The sequence below is a fragment of the Armigeres subalbatus genome, chromosome 3 (assembly GCF_024139115.2).
Source record: "Armigeres subalbatus isolate Guangzhou_Male chromosome 3, GZ_Asu_2, whole genome shotgun sequence".
NCBI lineage: Eukaryota > Metazoa > Arthropoda > Insecta > Diptera > Culicidae > Armigeres > Armigeres subalbatus.
In genome coordinates this window covers 53,070,910-53,096,648 of record NC_085141.1, presented here as the reverse complement: position 1 = coordinate 53,096,648, position 25,739 = coordinate 53,070,910, and the positions used below count along the sequence as shown (strand labels likewise).

General features: G+C 40.6%; 1 protein-coding gene across 9 annotated transcripts in view; it reads right to left on the bottom strand.

Annotated features, from left to right (window-relative positions):
• LOC134225165 (spectrin beta chain, non-erythrocytic 1) overlaps positions 1-25,739 on the bottom strand; it is a 257,521-nt gene that overhangs the window by 64,852 nt on the left and 166,930 nt on the right. For all 9 annotated transcript variants that reach the window (XM_062705018.1, XM_062705017.1, XM_062705019.1 and 6 more), the window contains one exon: positions 21,155-21,322. In XM_062705018.1, the coding sequence (XP_062561002.1) occupies positions 21,155-21,322 (168 nt within the window). The remainder of the gene's footprint in view (positions 1-21,154; positions 21,323-25,739) is intronic.

Here is a 25,739-nt window from a genome sequence, read left to right as displayed (position 1 = left end):
ATTTTTTTTATAAAAGCTAAATTGGATAGCCGAATGCGTATGTACAAATGTGTATACAAATTTCCGAGCTGTGGTAGTTTTAAGCAAATTAGAATGCCATTTGACATCATAAAAGAAGCAACATGAATAATTGTCGATTGAGCTGCAAGCTCATGTGGAGTTCCTATTCCCACCATCGAACAAATCGCTATGAAAAACAATTTCCCTGCCCGGTTGTATTTTCTTACACGTATGCATTGCATTGGGCCGTTATTCAATGGCTTCATATCTATAAGCAGATTTTCGCCGTCATTTTTGGACATGGAGTGTAGGCACTTTTAGATTCACATTCCGAATACTTTTTTTTTCGTAAAATCTTTATACATATTTGTCACTATAGACTAATAATGAACACTACAATAAAACATAAAGCTATCAACATTTATAGAGTCTTTTGGCGTTTCTACCATGTAGGTAACTTTAGTGTGTGTCATAGAGCTTTGATAATGTACTGCATGGAATTGACCTTCCCGTCAAACATTGTTATTCGCTCGATCGATTCTTTGGCTTATTTAAGGTCAACTTTCCCAAAGAATCCATATTTTTTGACGTCTCTAAGTATTTTTTAAATTTAAAACAAAAATCGAAAAAGTGCTGTTTTTTTATGATTGGCCCGATTTCGCCGTCATTTTACCTATTAGAAATATTTGCATTTGCATTTTCAACCTCCAACAGATAACTTCTTTGCTGCTATATAGGTATCAGTTTATTCATTATACTGGTCAGTGGTCACCTTCTGTAAGCTATCTTTGTTCGATTTTCATATCAGATAGAACAATATGTGTCTCTAGAGCAGCGGTTCTCAACCTGGGGTACATGTACCCCTGGGTGTACCTTCGCTGGGCCCAGGGGGTACCTCGGACAAAAATGCATAATGGCGGATGAATTACAATTTCAATTAAAAGTTATTGATAAAGATTTGATAATTTTGTATTTTTTTATTTCAAAACTTTGTCTTGTACATAATATGCATGGCGATCAGTAAATCATGGCCTATTGAATCCTGCCTTCCATAACCAGTACAATGGATGAAAGGCTGTGGGACAAAAGATCAAAAGGGCAAAACATCGAATGAATAAATTTAAAAAATCTTCTATGCAATCTACCTGATCAAAACAGAATGTTGAATAATATGTTAAGAATATGATACTTGACTAAAATCTAGAGTATACAGATTCAGAAGCCTCCATTTGAAAGACATAAAAACTTTTTCCCGAAAAGCTCAGTTGCTACGTTGCAAGAGAATTGGAAGCATCCTTCTAAGCTTTTCGGAAGCCACCTTCCAAGCAGCTCGGAGAACTTCTTTCAAGAGATTCGGAAGCCTTTTTTCAAAGGTTCGGAAGCCTCCTCCTCCGCCCTCAAAAGGGCCCAGAAGCCTTATTTCAAGTGACCCGGAAGCCTTATTTTAAGAGGTAAACTATAAACTTTCTTTTCTGCTTCTTTTAAAAGCCTCAGAAAGATCTTTTCAAGGGGTTTGGAAGGCATTTTTCAATAGGCTCGAAAGCCTAATTTTAAAAGGCTCGGAAGTCTCCTTTCAAGAGGCTTGGAAGCCTCCTTTCTAGAGGCCCAGAAGTCTTCCTTTAGGGTTTCTTCTAAAACTTTGTTTTTTTCTTTTCTCCTTCTTTGAAAAGGCTCGGTAAGTTCTTTTCAAAAGGCTCGGAAAGCTTATTTCAAGACGCTCGGAAGCCCTCCTTCAAAGTGGCTCAGAATTCTTGTTTCAAGAGGCTTGGAACCGTACTCTCGAAATGCTCAGAAGCGTCCTTTCAAGATACCCAGAAGAAAGATTCTTGAGCAATTCTCTGTGAAATCGAAGGTCGATTTATATTTGTATTTTTTGATTTCCCTGAAATTTTTAATATACATCCTTTATGCCCAAAAAACATTATCTGCATCATTAGTTTGCCATTTTAACTCTGGTGTAACTTTTGACAAGGGCCTAAGCAAAACCACCTTGAACACTTTCAAAAAAATATAACTTGAAAACGGCTTGTCCGATCATTCTGGTGTCTTTGGCAAAGTTTTAGGTAATCAATGGGGCTATATGAAAAAAAATATCTTCTTCTTCTTCTTATTGGCATTACATCCCCACACTGGGACAGAGCCGCCTCGCAGCTTAGTGTTCACAGTTATTAACTGCGAGGTGACCATTTTTGCATTCGTATATCATGAGGCTAACACGATGATACTTTTATGCCCAGGGAAGTCGACACAATTTCCAATCCGAAAACTATCTAGACCGGCACCAGGAATCGAACCCAGCCACCCTCAGCATGGTCTTGCTTTGTAGCCGCGCGTCTTACCGCACGCCTAAGGAGGGCCCGTGGAAAAAAATATACACTGTGAAAACAAAAATCAAATATTGAAAATAAAACTTAAACATCGATTTTCTCAAAAAAAATTATTGTTTGATATGTTGTAGCAGATATTATATGTATTATTTTGCACTATGGGTCATGATGGAGAAATGATGGACAAAAAAGTTATAATTATATAATTATAATTCAAGTGCAGCCGTTTCTGAGATACAGCGGTTTGAAGATAAAAAACACCATTTTTCATTTCCAGCCTTTTTCGAATGTTTTTCGAATAGGGTAGAGAACCATTTGGGCAGCACCCCCTATTCCCGTCAGCAACGTTCATTACTCGATCGCATTACAACCGAATTACTTGTTTTGCCTTTCTCGTACAACAAAGTTGTACCGAAAGGCTATAATTTCACTCCAAAATCGAACTTTTTATAGAAGTCTCGGAGACCCATGATGTTATATACCAATCGACTCAGCTCGTCGAGCTGAACAAATGTCTGTCTGTCCGTGTGTATGTGTGTGTGTGTACACGAAAACCGAAAAACATTTACATAAGGTAATTCTTGACCGATTTTCTCGCAACTAGTTGCATTTGACAGGGGACAAAGCCTTGTTGATCACTATTGAATTTGATAACGATAAATGTAAGTATTGTGGCAGCGGTTGGTCATTTTCATGGTGGCATTATATGTGATAAAGAATTAAAATGGCAAATCAATGATGCAGATAATATTTTTTGGCCATAAAGGATTTATATTCAAAATTTCAGGGTAATCAAAAAATACAAAATTGAAATCTTGAAAAAAAATCGTGATTTCACAGAGAATTTCTCTCTTTTAAAAAGGCTTGGAAGGCTCCTTTCAAAAGTCTAGGAAGCCTCCTTTCGAGTGCTTCGGAAGTTCCTTTCAAAAGGCTTCAAGTCTACCTTTAGGAGGCTTAGAAGCGTCCATTTAGGATACTCCAATGCCTTCTTTTAAGTGGCTAAAAAGCCACCATTCAAAAGGCTCGGAGAGCACAAAAGTGTTTATTCAAGATACTCCGAAGCATCCTTTCAGGGGACTCAAAGGTTGCCGTCCAATAGGCTCCGAAGACTCTTTTCAAGAAGCTTGGAAGCCTCCTTACAAGCTTGGAAGCCTTTAAGGGGCTTGGATGCGTATTTTCAAGAGGGTCAGAAGCATCCTTTCAAGTGGTTCGGAAGCCTTCCATAAAATGGCTCGTAAGGTCTCATTTCAAAAGGTTCGGAAGCCTACTTTCAAGACGCTTGGAACTCTCTATTCAAGGGGCTCGGCATTCTTTTTCCAAGAGGCTTGGAAGCATACTTTCTGTTGAACAGAGCAAGGGAACCCCCTCACAAAGAAAAACAATACTAGAGTTCCCTCTCACTCCATGGCTGATACTTCTGCCAGCAGCTACAGCTCTGTTTATTTCTACAACAGGTACAATCATCAATAACAAACTTCCTTAATCTATACCAAAGAGCAACTACAACTAACCTGCGCCTGCTTCTTATCTATCTACGATCTACTGCGAAGCGTCACTCACTACCTGATATTCCAACACTTTCAAGCAGCTTAGAGGTGTCCTTCAAGATGCTCGGAAGCCTCCGTTTAAGTGGCTCGAAAACCGTCTTTCAAGAGACTCGGAAGCCTTTGTTTAAGAGGCTCGGAAGCGCGGAATTCTACTTTCGGCTCGGAATAGTCAAAAAGTTCTGTAGGATGCTCGATGTATGAACTTAATTTGAATTGGGAAGTTTCAAAGAAAATGTAAATTTAAAAACCCAGATCAATCCACCTAGCGTTGGTGGTGCCTTTCTCGCGCATTAAAAAAAAATTACACATAAGAGAGGTCGAAATAGCACTTTAGGGCGATAGATTTTACTTTTTCCATCAATTCATATGCATTTGCGGTCATTTGAATGCATTGCTGCAATCTTTGAAATTTTTTTTCGTTTTTGAAAGTCTTTTTCCCAATGTTTTTGTTAATAACTTTGGAACGTAATGACCGATCGGGCCAATTTTCAATAGCAAACAACTAGACCGCAATCCGCGTCGACTGCAATTTGTTGCGAGCAAATCGAATAATGCTAAGTACCAAAAAGTGTGTCTCACATTTTTGTACACACACACATACATACACACATACAGACATCACCTCAATTCGTCGAGCTGAGTCGATTGGTATATAACACTATGGGTCTCCGAGCCTTCTATCTAAAATTCGGTTTTGGAGTGATCCTATAGCCTTTACGTATACTTTGTATACGAGAAAGGCAAAAATATATGGAGAGCCATATATTCCGTTAGTTTTCATGTCCATTTTTCATATATCTGAAGAGTTTTTATTTTCATTTACAGCAAAAAAACATAGGGGGTACCTTAATTAATGCAAAAGTTCGAAGGGGTACCTCTCCAGAAAAAGGTTGAGAACCGCTGCTCTAGAGAGTACAAAAGTGCAAAAAAAAACGCTGCGTACCTTAATACGTAAGAAACCTACCAAATTAGGCAACCTAAGCCAACAATAAGGTACCCAAGTGCCCAAACAGATTGAGACTGTTTCGCGCTTTTATTAGCCCCCCGAAATTTTGTTTCCAATATAGACATTTTCGTTTATTTTCTCAATTGTTTTGTCTGAAATGGTATTGTGGCGCTCATCCATGAGATTAAAATTGTGCAAAACAGTAAACACTCTCGAACCTGCCGTTCGTTCTCAGTATCCATCACCCGTCCGTCGGCCGTAGCTCGGTGATGTGTAACATTTTTGTTTTTGTTGAGCTCGAGACCTGCTGCGGTGCGGTGGAAACCTCCGGCTGTTGACTCAACTCTCGGTTCGGTTGGTTGGATGGTTGTCTCTTTATGGCTCGCAAGCTGCCGGCGGTGATGCCGTTGTTAAATTCGGTTTTGGTACCGTTTTTGGGCAAGCTGGCCTAAATATTCTGTCCGGTCCCGCACCGGCCATGGGCTGCGGTTAACCACAGCGGCAACCTGCCATTCTTTGTGCAATCTGTGAAATGACTATTCACGATGAGGTTGCGTTTGCGGATAATTTTGGGGTGCCGAGTTGCACCACCAGCGAACGAACGAGACCGTATATCCGAGTATTATTTTTTGTTCGTTTTTGGTTGCAGTGACCCTCAGAGTACTGAACCATGCGATCCACCTTCGCTTTTCAATAGCTTTCAGGGCGCAAAAATTGTCTAAAACATAATCTACACATGACAAATATCCCATATTCTGTTACTAACGACTTTGACAAATTATGTCTCCGTATAAAAAAAAAACATACATGAAATGGACAGTAATGACAAATACCGAAGGTATTTCATCTTATATTGAAAGTTTGTCATTCTTTAGAACCAGTCTCGATCCGTTTTTTTTTTCATTATTTATTATCCTCGATCCGTGACTAGTCCTCACCTATTTTAGACATTTTACGATTCCTGGATAACGCCGCAGTAAGCAGACATTTTCAAGGTCATGATGTTGCGTTATTCATTCATCTGTAAACAAAGTTGTTTTCCATAGTCTAAGCTTGTTGTATAATTTGTTAGGCTCCGGAACCTCTCGTTTTAAAATAAATATCATAAACTTTTTTGCTGATCCCGCAAAATTATGGTTTTCTGGTCAAAGTGTTATGGTTTTTATCCATGAGTAACATGAGTGTGAAAAAGAGCTTTAAAACGAATCTAAATTTAACTTCGTGATTTTTTAATAACCGCCTAATAACCACTGTACAAACCAACCCTATCAAGCACTGCGGGGCGCTATGGGAGAGCTTGAATCTACATCGTGCTGCGATTGTCAACTTGATCTCGAAGAGACAACCCCAGCTTGAACCGGTGGAAAGAAGGGAGGGAAGCTAGATTAATGCAGATTATTTTTCTCATGCTAATGTTTTCCGACTATGTTTGTGGATAGGAGTGCCCCAATGACGATGATGATAGGAGTGAGCAGTAATCAGCCATACAGAGCTTTAGTTCAAGTTGGGAATTTCGAGGAGAAACATAGATCAAGGGCAGTGGCGTTGGGTGCGGTATATGAAGACACCTCGGCCACATTGTGGGAAAATTGCACATTGTTGTGTGATTTCGGAATATGCACCATTAGCTCAAAACGACCGCCGCCGCCGATTTAGCTCACATCATCTATCCGACAGGCGACGGTTGTCTGAGAGTTTTGGATGAGAATTTCAAAGGTAAAGTGAGAGTTTGTTCGGTGAGCTCTTCGGGAAGCATGTTTGGAATAATTTTACATTTTTGTTTGCAGATTTTTTTTCGTCGACTGCCAGTTAGTCAGTCGGTGGGGTACTTTTTATTTTTCGTGTGCTTTCTGCCACGGCGTACAACTACAGCCGAGTGACTGATGATTAATAATGTTTTTATTCGTGGCAGACACTCTTCTGATTTGACTTGAATAATGCATGATCTTTGACGAAAGCCTTTTTTTTTATTACCGAGTTTGGAAACGCATTTCGAATGGTAAATAGCCGCAATCGGTTAGCTCATCGTCACGGCGATGAAGGTAGCACAATTTGACTTCATTTAAATGAGTTTTATAACAATGGAATGCTAAATGTTCGGTCACATATGTAGGTGTACGTTTTGTAATGGGTTCATTCAATGTTTGTATTATTCGGAGTTAATGTTCATGTTTTGCATCCAGCTTCAAAAACTATTTTTTGAAAAATGTTACAATTCGCACAATTTGTATATGTATAAAGTCTTCATTTGGCTGTAAACTCGATACTTAGAAACTAGTCAGCCCCCAAGCTTTTATTAAAAAGAAGCTTGAGCATACTCGAAGACGCACGATAAAAAAGAATGACAAAAAGAATTATTAGATTTTCAATCAACGTTTATAACACAATTAAAAAATACTAATTGTAATAAGATGAAAAGTTTAAAACATTCGAATCCAACATTTGTTGGCTTGACGCCTCTGCTTCAGTCTGACAACGCTTGACAAAGGTGCAACCAACCACTGATCCGATCTTATATTACCTTCTCCATATGATTACCATAAGCCCTCTCAATAAAACAGCGAGTACGTAGAAATCCGCGACACGCAGGTCTTCTTTTTACACGATACGACAGCCGGTCTAGGGAGGGAAGCAATCAGCAAAGATGCTCCCATCCAGTCTCAGACAGGTTTGTCTCAGTAACCTACAAACACGATTCCACACAGCGCAAAGTGGAAAAAATGTAACCCCACGTCGTAAACGACTTCTCAAGCAGGGCCGGCTCTAGGCATCGCCACATCTTCCTGATCATTTATTTTAGTTGACTTCGGAGGTCCAAGTTCTTCCAAACGACCCTGTCTAGACGTGCGACGTGCGTGCACGTAAAGTTGGTTACGTTCCGACTTATAACGCGTTTGTGTGCACCCGGAGGGCACATGAAGGCGAAGATGATGCGTGCAGAAAACCTGACTCAATCAGGCAACTAGCAGTCCCATCATTTTTTTTTCACCTGAGCAGGAGAATTCGTACGTCGTTGCATTGCCGTTAGAGGATAAAACAGTTCGCCAGTTCTCCAGCAACTGGGGCATACAATCTCCGGTGAACCGATTCCAAATTGAAATGTTGCCCGATAACTGTAACGGATTTCACACCCCTGCTCGGGATTAACACTTCGGGTGTAATGAACCGCTTAAGTGCGTATACTTCTGACGAGAGCCCGTTTAATCATTTTCGAACCGTGATAGTACAGGCAGACTGATTGAAACGGATACGTACCCTCCCTTGTCGATCGAAGCCGTACCGAGGCACAACCACTATAAAACACGGCAGGAGCAAAACCGCAAATTGCTCCCATTGACTGCTGATGGTGGTGGTTGCTTCACTTATAGAATAATTGAATAGTAAATAATCCGACAGTAGTAGACGAAGACATCGTCACGCAAATGATAAACTCCAAGTCACGAAGTGTAGGTGTGCGATGATGACATTTGCAAAAGACTTCCAACTAGTCTTACATTTTGATGTGACGAGAAGATGATAAATTGGAAAAAGTATGAGTTCGTTGACTTGTTGGTCGTTCGAGTTGTTTACTGGACTGAGAAAAAGCAAAATGAACTGATAAAATGCCAATTAAAAAACCCAGAATGATTCACCTAGCGGTGATGGTGCCTTTCTCGTATATTATAAAACAAGTAAACACATAGGAGTAACAAGAAAAGCACATAAGAGAGGTCAAAATTGTACTTCGAGGGGATAGATTCAGTTATTTCCATCAATTCACAGTTATTTGCGTTCGTTTGAATGCATTGCAGGCAGCAGCTTTTGAAAAAAAATCAATTTTAATTTTTTTTTCCAAGGACCCTTGGGGAAATTGGGAAAAACAAAGTTTTTCTAAAAACTCCGGAACGTAATGGCTGATTGGGACAATTTTCAATAGCGGAAAATTAGGAAGGATTCCGCGTCGAATACAATGTTGCAAGCAAATCGGATAAGGCTAAGTACAAAAAAATGTGTCTCACATACATACACACTAGACTGACCCAGATTAGTACGGGGAGAAAAAAATGTTGTCGAATTCCACGGGGCACCCCCCAGAATTGTGTCTTTGGGTGAGAAAATCAATCTCTGAAAATTTCAGCTCAATCGCTTGTTGCATAAGCTGGCGCATTTAATTTGAAGTTTGTATGGGGATTTCAGCCAAAATGTGTGGGAAAATACACCTCCGTCACTAATTCGATCTGGAAATTGGTTCTGATTGCTCGATTGACCTCAGAATTGCAAAAACGGCAGTTGGTATGCTACAGAACAATTTCACAGAACATTGCATGATGATTAAATGAACTTTTATATAGTTTTCGGCTGATTTATTAGGAGCTGATTTGTGTATTTTTGGATTTTTTGATCGAATTGCATCAGCCGAAACCTATATAAAAGTTCATTTAATCATCATACAATGTTCTGTGAAATTGTTCTGTAGCATACCAACTGCCGTTTTTGCAATTCTGAGGTCAATCGAGCAATCAGAACCAATTTCCAGATCGAATTAGTGACGGAGGTGTATTTTCCTATACATTTTGGCTGAAATCCCCATACAAACTTCAAATCAAATGCGCCAGCTTATGCAACAAGCGATTGAGCTGAAATTTTCAGAGATTGATTTTCTCACCCAAAGACACAAACCTGGGGGGTGCCCCGTGGAATTACACAACTTTTTGTTTCCTAGGCCAGTCTAATACACACATACCGACATCACCTTAATTCGTCGAGCTGAGTCGATTGGTATATAACACTATGGGTCTCCGAGCTTTCTATCAAAAGTTCGGTTTTGGATTGATCCTCTAGCCATTACGTATACTTAGTATACGCGAAAGGCAAAACGAGGGAAATTCTTCTCAATATCCGTTGGAAATTCATCAGGAAATTCCGGTTCTGAGGGAAATTCTTACAAATTACTGGAGGAAATTTTTCCAGACATTCGGAGAAAATTCTTTCTAATTTCCGGAGGAAATTCTTCGGATTACTGTCGGACATTCTTCCGTGATTCCGAAGAAAATTCTTACAAATTTGTAATAGATATTTTTGAGAATTTCCACAGAATATTCTTCTGGATATTTCGATGCAAACTGTATAATATTTCTGGGAAAATTCTTCCGAAAGAAATTCAAACAATTATCCGGATGAAAATCTTCTTAATACGAAGGGTTTTTTTTTTCAAGTTTCCGAAGAATTTTGTTTGTCAAATCCTTCTGACTTTCCAATTTACAATTAAAATTATTCATAGGAAATTCATTCAGAAGACAAGGAAAATTCATTCAGAAATTAGGAAAAAAAATCACCGAAAATTTTAAAGAATTTTGGAATAAATTCTTCCAGAATTTGGTTTGTATATACAAAAAGTGGCTGAATTAAACGGGGAAAGGTGAAAAGGTGGGGGCAGCAGGGACTATGTCCAAGGGCTTGACGATCCCTCCCCAGGCCATCTGCGAGTTGTGGCGCCTGCCTAGGATGTGGTGGGGTTTGACAGTGGGCCCTGTTAAACCTCTATAAAAAGCTGCATGTATCCGCAAGTAGGCTCCGCCAAAGCGACCGTGTGCCGCTCAAAGCGCACAAGCCCAAGTCCTGGTGTTAGGTGGGACGCTAAACAGCCCTGACACGACGGCCCCCCGACGAGACAGGAGGTTTGCGCAGGCCCAATAAGCCGCCTTTAAAAACAACTATTACGAACGACATAGAAGATAATACGACTCGATACAATCGGCAACGACCTAGGCGACGAATAAAGGATCACGATTGGAAGCTTGGAACATGGAACTGCAAGTCGCTAGGCTTCGCAGGTTGCGATAGGATAACCTACGATGAATTACATCCCCGCAACTTCCGTAGCGCTGCAGGAAATCTGCTGGACAGGACAGAAAGTGTGGAAAAGCGGGCATCGAGCGGCTACCTTCTACCAAAGCTGTGGCACCACCAACGAGCTGGGAACCGGCTTCATAGTGCTGGGAAAGATGCGCCAACGCGTGATTGGGTGGCAGCCAATCAACGCAAGGATGTGCAAGCTGAGGATAAAAGGCCGTTTCTTCAACTATAGCTTCATCAACGTGCACTGCCCACACGAAGGGAGATCCGACGACGAGAAAGAAGCGTTCTATGCGCAGCTGGAGCAGACATACGATGGATGCCCACTGCGGGACGTCAAAATCGTCATCGGTGACATGAACGCTCAGGTAGGAAGGAGGAAATGTATAGACCGGTCATCGGACCGGATAGTCTGCATACCGTATCGAACGACAACGGCCAACGATGCATAAACTTTGCAGCCTCCCGCGGAATGGTAGTCCGAAGCACTTTCTTCCCCGTAAGAATATCCACAAGGCCACATGGAAATCACCTAATCAAGTAACGGAAAACCAAATCGACCACGTTCTAATCGACGGTCAATTCTTCTCCGACATCACGAACGTACGCACTTACCGCAGTGCGAATATTGAATCCGACCACTACCTCGTCGCAGTATGTCTGCGCTCAAAACTCTCGACGGTGATCAACACGCGTCGGAGTCGTCCGCCGCGGCTTAACATTGGGCGGCTACAAGACGGTAGACTAGCCCAAGACTACGCGCAGCAGCTGGAAGTGGCACTCCCAACGGAAGAGCAGCTAGGCGCAGCATCTCTTGAAGATGGCTGGAGAGATATTCGATCCGCCATTGAAGCACCGCAACCGCTGCACTAGGCACGGTGGCTCCGGATCAGAGAAACGACTGGTATGACGGCGAATGTGAGCAGTTAGTTGAGGAGAAGAATGCAGCATGGGCGAGATTGCTGCAACACCGCACGAGGGCGAACGAGGCACGATACAAACGGGCGCGGAACAGACAAAACTCGATTTTCCGGAGGAAAAAGCGCCAGCAGGAAGATCGAGACCGTGAAGAGACGGAGGAACTGTACCGCGCTAATAACGCACGAAAGTTCTATGAGAAGTTGAACCGTTCACGTAAGGGCCACGTGCCACAGCCCGATATGTGTAAGGACATAAACGGGAACCTTCTTACGAACGAGCGTGAGGTGATCCAAAGGTGGCGGCAGCACTACGAAGAGCACCTGAATGGCGATATGGCAGACAACGGTGGCGGTATGGTAATGAACCTAGGAGCACGCGCGCAGGACATGCGACTTCCGGCTCCGAATCTCCAGGAAATCCAGGAGGAGATCGGCCGGCTGAAAAACAACAAAGCTCCTGGAGTTGACCAACTACCAGGAGAGCTGTTTAAACACGGTGGTGAAGCACTGGCTAGAGCGCTGCACTGGGTGATTACCAAGGTTTGGGAGGATGAGGTTCTGCCGCAGGAGTGGATGGAAGGTGTCGTGTGTCCCATCTACAAAAAGGGCGATAAGCTGGATTGTAGCAACTACCGCGCAATCACATTGCTGAACGCCGCCTACAAGGTACTCTCCCAAATTTTATGCCGTCGACTAACACCAATTGCAAGAGAGTTCGTGGGGCAGTACCAGGCGGGATTTATGGGTGAACGCTCTACCACAGACCAGGTGTTCGCCATACGTCAGGTATTGCAGAAATGCCGCGAATACAACGTGCCAACACATCATCTATTTATCGACTTCAAAGCCGCATATGATACAATCGATCGGGACCAGCTATGGCAGCTAATGCACGAAAACGGATTTCCGGATAAACTGATACGGTTGATCAAGGCGACGATGGATCGGGTGATGTGCGTAGTTCGAGTTTCAGGGGCATTCTCGAGTCCCTTCGAAACCCGTAGAGGGTTACGGCAAGGTGGTGGTCTTTCGTGTCTGCTATTCAACATCGCTTTGGAGGGAGTAATACGAAGGGCAGGGATTGACACGAGTGGTACGATTTTCACGAAGTCCGTCCAGTTATTTGGTTTCGCCGACGACATTGATATCATGGCACGTAACTTTGAGAGGATGGAGGAAGCCTACATCAGACTGAAAAGCGAAGCTAAACGGATTGGACTAGTCATCAACACGTCGAAGACGAAGTACATGATAGGAAGAGGCTCAAGAGAGGTCAATGTGAGCCACCCACCACGAGTTTGTATCGGTGGTGACGAAATCGAGGTGGTTGAAGAATTCGTGTACTTGGGCTCACTGGTGACCGCCGATAACGATACCAGCAGAGAAATTCGGAGACGCATAGTGGCTGGAAATCGTACGTACTTTGGACTCCGCAAGACGCTCCGATCGAATAGAGTTCGCCGCCGTACCAAACTGACTATCTACAAAACGCTTATAAGACCGGTAGTTCTCTACGGACACGAGACCTGGACGATGCTCGTGGAGGACCAACGCGCACTGGGAGTTTTCGAAAGGAAAGTGTTGCGTACCATCTATGGTGGGTTGCAGATGGCGGACGGTACGTGGAGGAGGCGAATGAACCACGAGTTGCATCAGCTGTTGGGAGAACCATCCATCGTTCACACCGCGAAAATCGGAAGACTGCGGTGGGCCGGGCACGTAGCCAGAATGTCGGACAGTAATCCGGTGAAAATGGTTCTCGACAACGATCCGACGGGAACAAGAAGGCGAGGTGCACAGCGGGCAAGATGGATCGATCAGGTGGAGGACGACTTGCGGACCCTCCGCAGACTGCGTGGTTGGCGAAGTGCAGCCATGAACCGAGCTGAATGGAGAAGTCTTTTATGTGCAGCACAGGCCACTCCGGCCTTAGTCTGATGATAAATAAATAAGGTGAAAAATCATTAGAATACAATTTTGGGTCAGCGGTTGAGGAAGCAAAACAATCGCATGAAAATTGATCTAGAGTGCTGCAATTAGTTCATTGTGACATTTGCAACACCCGGGCAAAGCTGGGTTTCTTTCGCTAGTTTTTAATAATTTTCCACGGACATATGACATAATTTTCTACGGAAATTTTAATAATTTTTCCCGGTTTTTGTATAATTTTTGCATGGAAATTTGAATAATTTTCCAGTCAAACGCGTACTAGATAAGTGATAACCGGACGTTCAACGCAGAACAAAATATTTCGATGATTACGCGATCGTTCTGCGTGCAGGACTAAATACAACCGAACGCGAACTGAACTGTAAAAATAATTTTCTTGTAAAAATTGTTCTAACAGTTTTTTTTTTCATTGAGATGAAGTGTTAACCTTAAATTAATGACTAATACGGAGTTCTGCCTAATTCGGGGTAATGTCCCATTCGGGGCAATGGCAGGTTGAGATAGACGTTCGGGCATTATGGGTAGTGTCACAGAGTCAAAAACTTTCTCGAAAAAGTCGTCCTTGGGTGACTTTTAGAGCTCAAAAAAATACAACTTTTAGTGGTAAATATGCTCAATATCTTTTTCCTTTTTCTGTCAAAATTGCATTTTTTTTTTTCAAGTTAATGTGTCCGGTTAGGGCAGTCCAAAAAATATGTTTACACGGCATTTGAAAGAGCAATTCATTTTCTTTAGTATGTCATATATTATAAAAATTGGAGATATGTTATTTTTTTTGTCTCAAGATTTCAAATCATGTTTTTTCAATTAAATTGATATAACTCGACAACGGAAGAAGATTTTGAAAAGCAAGAAGATGACATTCGTGAAAAATAAAAAATGAAATGAGCAGATCATAAATATTGTTTTTTGAGGGACACCCTAACTCTGGTAAGTAAAATTGCTCTTAACAAGTGAGCATAAAAGCTACATAAAAAGTGTGTACAAAACATTACAAACATTGTAGAACATTTTATGTCAATATTCCGCAAAATAAAAAAAAATAAATTTCATATTTTTATAAAATGACCCACCCTATTTTTCGATAACTCTATAATAGGGGCCCAAGTATCCAAAACAACTTTGTAGAACAATTTTTTTTCTTAAAAATATACTTAAGGCCGAAAATGCATTTTTTTTCGTTAATCTTGCAATACGGTGATAATGATAAAACTTATAAAAAGTGTTAAAGCTGAAGAAAAACGCGTGTTTTACTATAAGAATATCGTCTGTATCTTTTTCCGTTGTCGAGTTATATCAATTTATTTGAAAAAACATGATTTTAGTAAAATTGGTAAAACTTGAGATAAAAAAATAACATTTCTATAATTTTTTCACATAAAAAAGAAAACGAATTGCTCTTTCAAATGCCGTGTAAGCATATTTTTTTGGTCTGTCCTAACCGGAGATATCAATTTTTGAAAAAAAAAAAAATGTAATTTTGACAGTAAAACGATTACAGATATGTTCCGATTTTATCACGTTCCGATTTTGTCACGCTCCGATTTCGTCAACAAAATTATTCCGTTTTTATCAACAAGAAAATTCAATAATTTTTTTAGAGATTTAGCTTTTAAAATTAAATAACTTGGGTTAGTGTCTGGCCAAATGTTGTATTTCAAGACAAAATTTTCAAAACGACTTATCTGCTTTTGTAAACAAAGAATCAAACGACGATTTGACGAATCTGAGAGCTCTCCCACGCAAACCAACACCATCAACATGTAGCGGAAACCTTCACCTACCTATTGGTGGTGTTGGTTTGCGTGGGAGAGCTATCAGATTCGTCAAATCGTCGTTTGAATCTTTGTTTACAAAAGCAGATAAGTCGTTTTGAAAATTTTGTCTTGATTTATAGTATTTCAAGCACTAGAGGTAAAAAAGCCGTAACTAACAATACAAGGCTTTCCTTTACCGACTTCTCCCCATCGAAATAAAAGAGACAACAGACAGGACGACGGATTACATTGTTATCTGGCGTTCTGATATAATCGAAAAATCGTTGAGAAACTTTTTCGGATGTTGTAGGCCGCCCAAACTGTTCTGGAGTACATATCATCGAATGCATTAGGAAATATGTCTACAAACAAAATCTCCTAGGCTGGGATTTATGTCCAAAAATATCTATGTGATCATAAATACCCGTAATGCTGGGTAGACACCTTTACGTGGTGTGTTACGGGGTAAGATCTACCACGGTTACATTGCCAGCTACAGGCAAATCCTGACCCAACGATTACCTTCCTCATTATCCAACTCCGTGGTACTTATGAGGGTGTCGCTAAGTCGGTGGCCTCTCGTTAAGTAAGTACTACATCAACACTTCCTTCCTCTCCCTAGTTACGGTGAAGATGGGCGTGGCCAGGAGTAGTAATCCTCATGCTTTTGTTAGTTTTATTTGAGACTGGGATCAAGGACCACTCCCCTTCTTGATTTCTGATAGCATTCTAGATAAGGATCTCAAAAGTAAAACATGAGTATCACTAGTGTCCAATCTACGAATTACACCGTAACAATGCTAATGCTAATGCTAATGCTAAAAATATCTATGTGATCATAAGACATAAATTGATCGAGTTTTGAATAAACGTAAACTATTTCAGGGTCTCCAAAACGCCCTGGAGTTCAGAACATGTGATATACCTGATCAACCAAGCCTTGAACTACGTATTCGTGCATCGTTGAACATCTTAGCAGGTACATTGAGCCGATAAGATTTCACTCATTACTTTTACACGCAACTATAGGCCTTTTAATTTCTCCAAAACATCCTTGAGTTAAAATCAGCTCAGAACATGTGATCTACCCGATCTACCAAGCCCTGGACGATGTATCCATGCATCTCATTTCACAAGCTACTACAGGCCTTTTCGGTTGTTCAAAACGTCCTTGAGTTCGGAACATGTGATCTAGTTGCTCAACCAAGTCCTGAAAGTCCTGAATGATGTTAGATATGATACCTCAGTGAAACCATTTATATGGTATTGTTTTATGTAATCATCCAAGTCCGTTATACGCGTCAACAAAAAAGTCCGTAGCTAAATTGCTCGACACAAACACCTCCTTAGTTATTGTGCATCTAATAGATATCTTGATCTTAACTCAAGATCAATTTGGACCGGCTTTTCAACTTAGTATTCTAGTAGACACCGTGGGCTGAATTCGAAAACGTTTTGGAGAACCTTGAGCATCTCGTATTCCAGAGAACTGATCACTATATCAACGATCAAGATGACTAAACATGATTGAGTGTTCAGATTTATTAAACAAAGTGGTTTAGGATCCAAATATTTCAGATTCATCTGCAAGCTGTCAGAAGCAAAATCTTCCCAAGGTTTTGGATATCTAGGTCTTCGACGCGCGACTACAAAGCAAGACCATGCTGAGGGTGGCTGGGTTCGATTCGGACCTAGCTCTCTTCGGTCGTTTTTCACAGCCAATCTCAAACGCTGGGCATATATGACCCATCCGTCCCGGAAGGGTATAGGAGGTCAAATATTTTCAAATTTATTGTTATGTTATCAACGGATGCCACCGTATCTTAGGGAACGTTCATAAATTACGTCACGCGAAGGAGAGGGAGGGAGAGGGTTTCTAAAAGTGTGACTACTCATATCAATTTCATACAAATTTCTTACAAAAAGTGGGACAATTAATGGAGGAGGGATTGACAATGGTTCATTTTTCGTAACATCATTTATGGACGTTTCCTTGATGCACTCCTTACTTGTCAGGAACCTCAACCAGTCACCATTGATGATAAATATATTTTTATATTTTTATATATTTTTCACTAATACTTGCCACCCACAAGCATTTTCACGTGGTTTATGGATAGTCCTTTAGCATTTAAAAATGTTAGAACCTGGAAATCTCACAATTTACCAGCAATAAATCATTTTTACAAAAATTTTAGCATTAAAAAATCGACTTAGAAAATTATTCCGATTTTGTCACTGTTCCGATTTTATAAACTGAAACTCATGGACCGTGTTGATAAAAACGGAACATACCTGTATAACTTTTGATCGGAAAAAGATATTGAGCATATTGACCTTCCAAAAGTTGCATTTCTTTTTTAGCTCTAAAAGTCACCCGAAGACGACTTTTTCGAGAAATCTAAAACAAAAAAAGTAGATCAAAAATACTTTTTTTAGGTACACCTTAATCCAATTAGGTAAAATTGCTCTAAATCAGCCATCTTAAGAGCTACAGAAAAAGCTTTTTTAGCAAAATTTATTGGAATAAGCTGCGCTACAACTTTGTAGAACATAAAATGTCAGTATTCCGAGAAATAAATAAAATATAAAATATAAAAAAAATATAAAATATATGATGGGCCACCCTATTTTTTTATAGCACCATAATGATGGTCTTACTATTTCGTACAATTTTGTATAACAACAGTTTTATTTTCTAAAAAATATAGTTTTGGCATAAAATACATATTTCCGCGTAAATCTGTATCCTGGACCATAGTGCAATGCTTTGACTTCTGACTTTTTTGAAACACGAAAAGTTCCCAAGGGGAAATTTCGAAATCGAATTTTGATTTTCAATGCCAAATGTCTTAGAAATGCGTAAAACGTCAAGATGTGGTGTCACCTAAAACAAAAAAAAATTTTGTTTTTGGGACTTATTTTTCGAAATTTTAGTTTTTGATGCCAAATGTCTTAGAAATACATGAAACGTCAAGATGTGGTGTTATCTCTGAAACAATTTTTTTGAAAGATATTTGGCATAAAAAAAATCGATCTCGAAAAAAAAATTTAAGTCCCAAAAATTTTTTAAATCCTAAAAAATCAATTATTTTCAAAAAATTCCAAAAAGTCATTTTTTTTTTCAAATTAATAACACCAGCTATCAACGTTTCATGCATTTCTAAGACTTTTGGCATCGGAAATAAAATTCGATTTCGGATTTCGGGTTTCAAAAAAGTCCAACTTTGACCGCTTTGGTCATACCCTTAACGAAGTACGATTGAGCTGAAATTTTGCATGCGGACTTTTTTCGATGGTCAAATTTTTCCCATACATTCCATTGGCATCCTAATAGATATAGCTGAAAAATGACAAATCCTTCAAAAGAGGGCTGTATCAGCCTACGCATAGAATCGATTTTAAAAATTGAAATCAATATCTGATTTGGACGAAATTTTTTCTCGAGACAGGCAATTATTTTTCCTACCAACCGTCCATACAACGCAAGCTGGGCATCCATGATTTCCATTGATTTACGTTTATTACGCATTCCATTAATTTACGTTTATTGCATTCATTTATATGCATAACAACAGTAAAAACAATCCTGATTAATGAAACTAGCGCTAATGGTGCCTTCTCGTGCCTTTCGTCATCAAAACCATTGGCCATAAATTTTGATCCTATAGTCCGACTGACCAATTTTTAACAGGAAATAATGGAACAGGATTCCCGATCGAATGCATTTTGTTTCGAGCAAATCGATCAACGATCAGTTCCAAAAAGTGTGTCAATAACCGGACATGCACCAGATCGTCACTGCTACGTGGATTGATCTGAGTTTTTTAGTGCTTCCTGGCTAATATAATAAATAAATAATTCTTTTTTGCCTTTCTCGTATACAAAGTATACGTAAAGGCTTTATGTTCGCTCCAAAAACGTGTATGTCTGTGTACACCCACCTAAAATATGTGGCAAAAGTGTAATCCGTTTTTCAGGCACTTATCCTTAACCGATTTGCTTACAAGTTGCATTCGACGCAGAATCCTGTCCCATTGTTTCCTATTGAAAATTGGCTAGAACGGACTATGGGCTCGGAAGTTATGGCCAAAATACTATTTTTATAACACACGAGAAAGGCTCCATCACCGCTAGTTGGATTTATCTGTTTTTTTTTTTTTTAATTTAGGTACCTAGTTTTCATTCTTTCTACTTGCCCACAAAATTTAAATGTCCAAAAATGTCAAATTTGTGACATTTTCAATAAAATTTCCCAAATTGACGAAATCAATATAATTACTTATTAGTAGGTTAGTTAGCTAGTAGTAGGGTTATTTGTTTAGCTTTCCATTGGTGTACAAATGACCAAAGACGAAAGGGTGCCCACAACCCCTTTAAATAAAAAAAATGGGATAAGTATTTCCATACCAATATAAAATAAAATTTTTGAGAACAAAAACGCCATTTCCAGTGGAGCCTCTTATTTATGGTTTGACCATTCATATTTGTTAAATTCTAATATTCACATTTTTTATATTACTTTCAATACTACTTTTTCTTAGTTTGCACACCCCCAATGGGAAATTGCTACCTCTAACATCTAACAGTCTAACCTAAAGATTTACTAATTCAGCTCGAGAATCGACACAATTTAGCTTTGTAGCCGTGCATCACACGGCAATGCTACTTTCAATGGTAGTAATTATAGAAAGAAAATGCACCTCAACTAAAAGATAATAAAGTTATTTGGCCACAAAATGAAAGTAAATGCAGCTCATTCGGCGCAACATTAAGTGCCATCAGTGGAACAGTTTGCTATGGTCTTAAACCCTCCGGCAATGAGCGTAAAAACTCAACTGAAACCAACGCCGCCACCCGGCCTAAGTAATGATTTTCAGTAGCCATACCATGGAAGCAAGTGGTACGAATGGAGATGAGCTGAACACAAGACTCAAATAATGAAACCATTCAGTGGGCATTTTTTTATTCGTGGAACAATTCATCGTCTAAGCTAAACTATCTCAAAGTCCTATAGCTAATTCGTTTTAGTAGATCAAACCGGAGTACGTTCGCCCCGCTGCTGTTGCCGTGACGGTAATTGTTTAGGCCAGTTGTAGCGGGCGGCTAGGCGGCTTATGGTTTGATTTGATGGCCATCTCAATTGGCAGATCGCTTAAATGAATGAATGCCTGCGACTACGCCAGGAGGATGTGGAGTGTGGGCGGTATAGGTGAGAAACGGCACACCTCAATTGAGAGAACGCGGACAACACTCGGGAAGTCACGCTGCAAGTGTGGATATAAAAAGTGAAATCACTCTCGCGATTTCAGTAAACGGTTGGTTCACAGTGAATGGGAAAATTGGTAGACAACCAATAAAGCAGAGGGTTTAAAATAAGGAGCATAACAATTAATTACAAGGTTTTGGTATATTGTCTCGATCAGCTTGTGTAAATCTCAATACATAAAAATGAAAATATGTATTGCTTGATCAGCATTTTTTGGATCATCGCTAAAACTCCATGATAATCACATAATTTTAAAAAATGATCTGACATTCTTTGAATTTTCAAAACCTCAATAGGAAAGTTGACAAATGACCAAAAAAAATCAGATTTGGTGATTTCACAATTCGAATCATTTGGGAGTCCCTGCCGGTATCAATGAGGCATACACAGCAATTAGCAATTGATAGCCAAATTAGGCGAAAATAAAACACAAGCGCGAAGCAATTACCCGCTTCGGGTAAATACAAAAATTGAAAAATGACCCGTCCAATTACGTTACCGGTGAAAACAACCATCCCCTGTGATAGGCGACCGGGGCGCAGAATAAGATGTGTATGGTAGCGACGGGCGATGGACCGATATCGCGCCGCGAAGTGCACTTACCTTTGTGTGCAGGAAGGCCAAGCTCTTGTTGACGTTTTCGATCTTGTGGACCCGCATGCGGCCGCTGTTCGGCTTGCCCAGCTTTTCGCCCGAGATGATTTCGAGCAGCTTGAGCAGTTTGATGCCGTCGGCCAAATCGATGAACAGGTCGTCCACCTCCATCTTGGCCTGTCGAGAAGAGAAGAATAGAGGGGAAGGGGGGTGGTTATTTATGAGTTCGTATATTTTTTCTGAACGTTTTTAAGGTGTTTCTGAAAATAGATGGCAAATTATGCTGCGGGTTAGTGGGTTGAACATGGCATCAGAAATAGATTGTGATTTATGTCTAAATTCAATTAGAAGTTTTGGAATTAGTATGATTTGAATAACCTTTTGTTTCTCTCCGGAAAGCGGATGAACAGATTAACAATGATTTATAACACAGAAAAAATAATGAAGGACTAACGATTGGTAACCATATTTGACAAAGAAAATAGATAAAAAAGAAATGTAAGAAAATTAATAGCGATTGTATTAAAGATCTTCAACTGCAAAAGATGTTTATAAGAGGTTTGGCTTAATGGGTATTAAGAAGCGCATAACGATTTAGTTTCAAAGGGCCCAACGTTTAAGCCTTTCCAGTTTCCCAAGGCTGAACCTTGTCATCGTTTTTTTTCACTTCGAATCTGCCATACTTTTTTTGTAGCGAGCGCTTCTTGTGGTGGCCAATTTAAACATTTAGCACATCATTTAGTATGGACATTTAAGAGTAAGTATATAGAAAGGCTGCATTATGGCTTCGAAAACAAAGTTTAGATTGAAGATTCGTAGGGTCATAGTTATAAATAAAATGGCTCAGTTCGATGGGCTATACAAGATGTACAAGAAAGACAAAAAGAGCTAAACACATAACACTTATAATTATTATATTATATTATAACATGACAATAACTGAGATATTGAATCTTTTTACACGCAGATTTTTTTACACGGTTTGGTTTTTGTCGTTTAAGACCTCCAGCGAATGAAACAATGAGTTAATTCCCCGAAAAAATTCACAAAAAAATCAAAGAAAATTCAGGGGGTATTTAAAAAGCTGCGAAAGATCAGGTTAACCGAGAAATGAATGAATTCCAATAGCGTAAAAAAAAACCTGGGTGTATACTCTTACAATCTGAAGTTGTGTCAATGTCAGAAGTTTTGTCTTCCTGATCGCTTTTCATTATACATAATACTACCCTACCCGTTTTGATAAATAGCTGGTCCGTAAGTCACGTGTCTCTTTGAAATGCATCACTGAACGAAACGCAATTAGCGACACCTTTCTCCCTCGTTATTGTCGACTGATGTAATTTATTGGCTTCGCTCCGAATGAAGCAATCCGAAGAAACCATTCATACATTACCTAACGGCGACAAATACATACCGCGACAGCTGAGGTCAACATAATTCACACGACCACATTTAAATCTAGAGGGGTTTATTGTGCAGGTCGGATCGAGCGTACCATCGTCGTCACGTCTTTAGACGTTGTTGGTCAGTAATGCGCAATGCGCATGTCATCTCGCTTTATTTTCGATTGGAATCAATCGGACTGGACGGAGTTCAACTCGAGGTACATTTTTAATAGACCCCTAAAAGTTAACCAAGAACAACGCCCATAAAAAAGCGAGTGAGCGGAAAAAATATTGTCGTTATGAAAGTAAACAAAACAGAAAAAAAACTCAGGCGGGACCCCTTTCTGTGCACCTTTATTTACTTCCATAAATCAATGAAACGCGCGCACCGGTACACATTTGAAAAGCAGGAAAGTCAACAATTCCTCGGAAGTGGAAAAAGAGTTTAATCGTTAACCCTACTGAAATGGAAGATTTGACCAGGTGTGAGCGGAATCTATTAGATTTTTCCCAGGTGGACTGGTGGACAGGAACTGGTCAGTGTCATACCTTCAATCGGTTTGCAGGGAATTTTCTAGATTGCATGACTAACATCTTGTTAAACGCTCTACATACCCAGCCCAACCAATGCTGCCAGCCGTTTTTTATTTATTACCAGACTAAGGCCGGAGTGGCCTGTGCAATACATAAAAGTCTTCTAGATTCAGCTCGGTCCATGGCTGCACTTCGCCAACCACGCAGTCTGCGGAGGGTCCGCAAATCGTCCTCCACCTGATCGATCCACCTTGCCCGCGGTCTCGATCTTGCTGCTGGCGCCTTTTCCTCCGAAAAATCAAGTTTTGGCTGTTCCGCGCCCGTTTATATCGTGCCTCGTTCGCCCTCGTGCGGTGTTGCAGCAATCTCGCCCATGCTGCATTCTTCTCTTGTACTAACTGCTCACATTCGCCGTCATACCAGACGTTTCTCTGACCCGGGGGCACCGTGCCAAGTGCAGCGGTTGCGGTACTACCAAAGGCGGATCGAATATCTCTCCAGCCATCTTCAAGAGACGCTGCGCCTAGCTGCTCTTCCGTTGGAAGTGCCACTTCCAGACGGCTAGTCTACCGTCTTGTATCCACCCAATGTTAAGCCGCGGCGGACGACTCCGACGCGTGATTTACACCGTCGATAGTTTTGTGCGCAGGCATACTGCAACGAGGTAGTGGTCGGATTCAATATTCGCACTGCGGTAAGTGCGGACGTTCGTGATGTCGGAGAAGAATTTACTGTCGATTAGAACGTGGTCGATCGGAAAACCAACCGTTCCTTGGTTAGGTGATCTCCAAGTGGCCTTGTGGATATTTTTGCGGGGAAAGAAGGTGCTTTGGACTACCAGTCCGCGGGAGGCTGCAAAGTTTATGCATCGTTGGCTGTTATCATTCGATACGGTGTCCAGACTATCCGGTCCGATGATCGGTTTATACATTTCCTCCCTTCCTACCTGTGCGTTCATGTCGCCGATGATGATTTTGACGTTCCGCACTGGGCATCCATCGTATGTCTGCTCCAGCTGTGCGAAGAACGCTTTTTTCTCTTCGTTGGGTCTCCCTTCGTGTGGGCTGTGCACGTTGATGATGCTATAGTTTAAGAAACGGCCTTTTATCCTCAGCTTGCACATTCTTGCGTTGATTTGCTGCCACCCAATCACACGTTGGCGCATCTTACCCAGCACTATGAAGCCGGATCCCAGCTCGTTGGTGGTGCCACAGCTTTGGTAGAAGGTAGCCGCTCGATGCCCCCTTTTCCACACTTTTTGTCCTGTTCAGCAGATTTCCTGCAGCGCCACGACGTCGAAGTTGCGGGGATGTAATTCATCGTAGATCATCCTGTCGCAATCTGCGAAACCTAGCGACTTGCAGTTCCATGTTCCAAGGCTTCCAATCGTGATCCTTTATTCGTCGCCTAGGTCGTTGCCGATTATATCGAGTCGCATTATCTCTTATATTGCTCGTAATTATTAGTTTTCCAGGCGGCTTATTGGGCCTGCACAAACCTCCTGTCTCTTCGGAGGGCCGTCGTGTTAGGTCTGTTTTGTGTCCCACCTGACACCAGAACTTGGGCTTGTGCGTTTTGAGCGGCACACGGTCGCTTTGGTGGGGCCTCCTTGAGGATACATGCAGCTTTTTATAGGAATTTAACAGGGCCCACGTTCAAACCCCACCACATCCTAGGCAAGCCCCATAATAACTTTTTTAACTTTTGAGAATCATTTTCTGTTTTGTGAACTACTTTCGAATCAAAAAACATTTTTTGTATTTTCAATTATTGTATAAACCCTTATTCGTTCTAGATGAAGGCTATGAAAACAATATAAAAGGTTCCAACACTATGAAGAATTTCGAAAAAAAATTGGGACTTAGAAATCACCACATCTCGATGTTTCATGCATTTATGAGACATTTGGCATCCAAAACAAAAACAAAAGTCCCAAGTCTTAAAATAGTAGTTTGTGCAACAAGTTGCAAAAAGATGATTTTTTCAGCACGAGTTGTACGTTTATCCAACGAGGCTGGCCGAGTTGGATAAATACTACGAGTGCTGAAAAAATCGAGTTTTGCAACGAGTTGCACACGCTATTTTTTGCAATGACGAAAATTGGACTTTAATTTGATAAATCTGTACCAAAATTGTAGTCTAATTTACTCCACATGATCATTCTTGGCAATAAATTATATTGCTGCAGAGAACAATCAGATTCCATGTAAAGGTGCCACATTGCATAGTTCGACAAGCCGTGAAACGATAGATTGAAATTTTTGACGTCATGTCCGTCAAACTATTACAATGAATCGTCTGCTTTGAGCGTGCTTACAGCGGCACACTAGGAGTTAAGTTTCTGAAATCAGGATAGCGAAAGGCATCTAAGGTTTGATTTCTTAAAATTAAGCACTTTCATCAAAAAAATATTTGGTAGGCATGGTAGTGGACACCTTCCTACATAATCGGTGCCAAATAGTTTTTCATGAAAAGTTTCTTATTTTGAGAAAACCCGCGTTAGATGACTTTCGCCATACAAATTTCTGGCGGTTAACTCTTGCTGGCTATTTTGCGCATATACTATAGCGCCTGGATGTGACAGCGGCGGGTAGAAAATCAGCCACTGCCAATAATTCATTATCACGCGACGCAGAGAATACACTATTTGAACACTTACCCAAGCTACTTCAGCA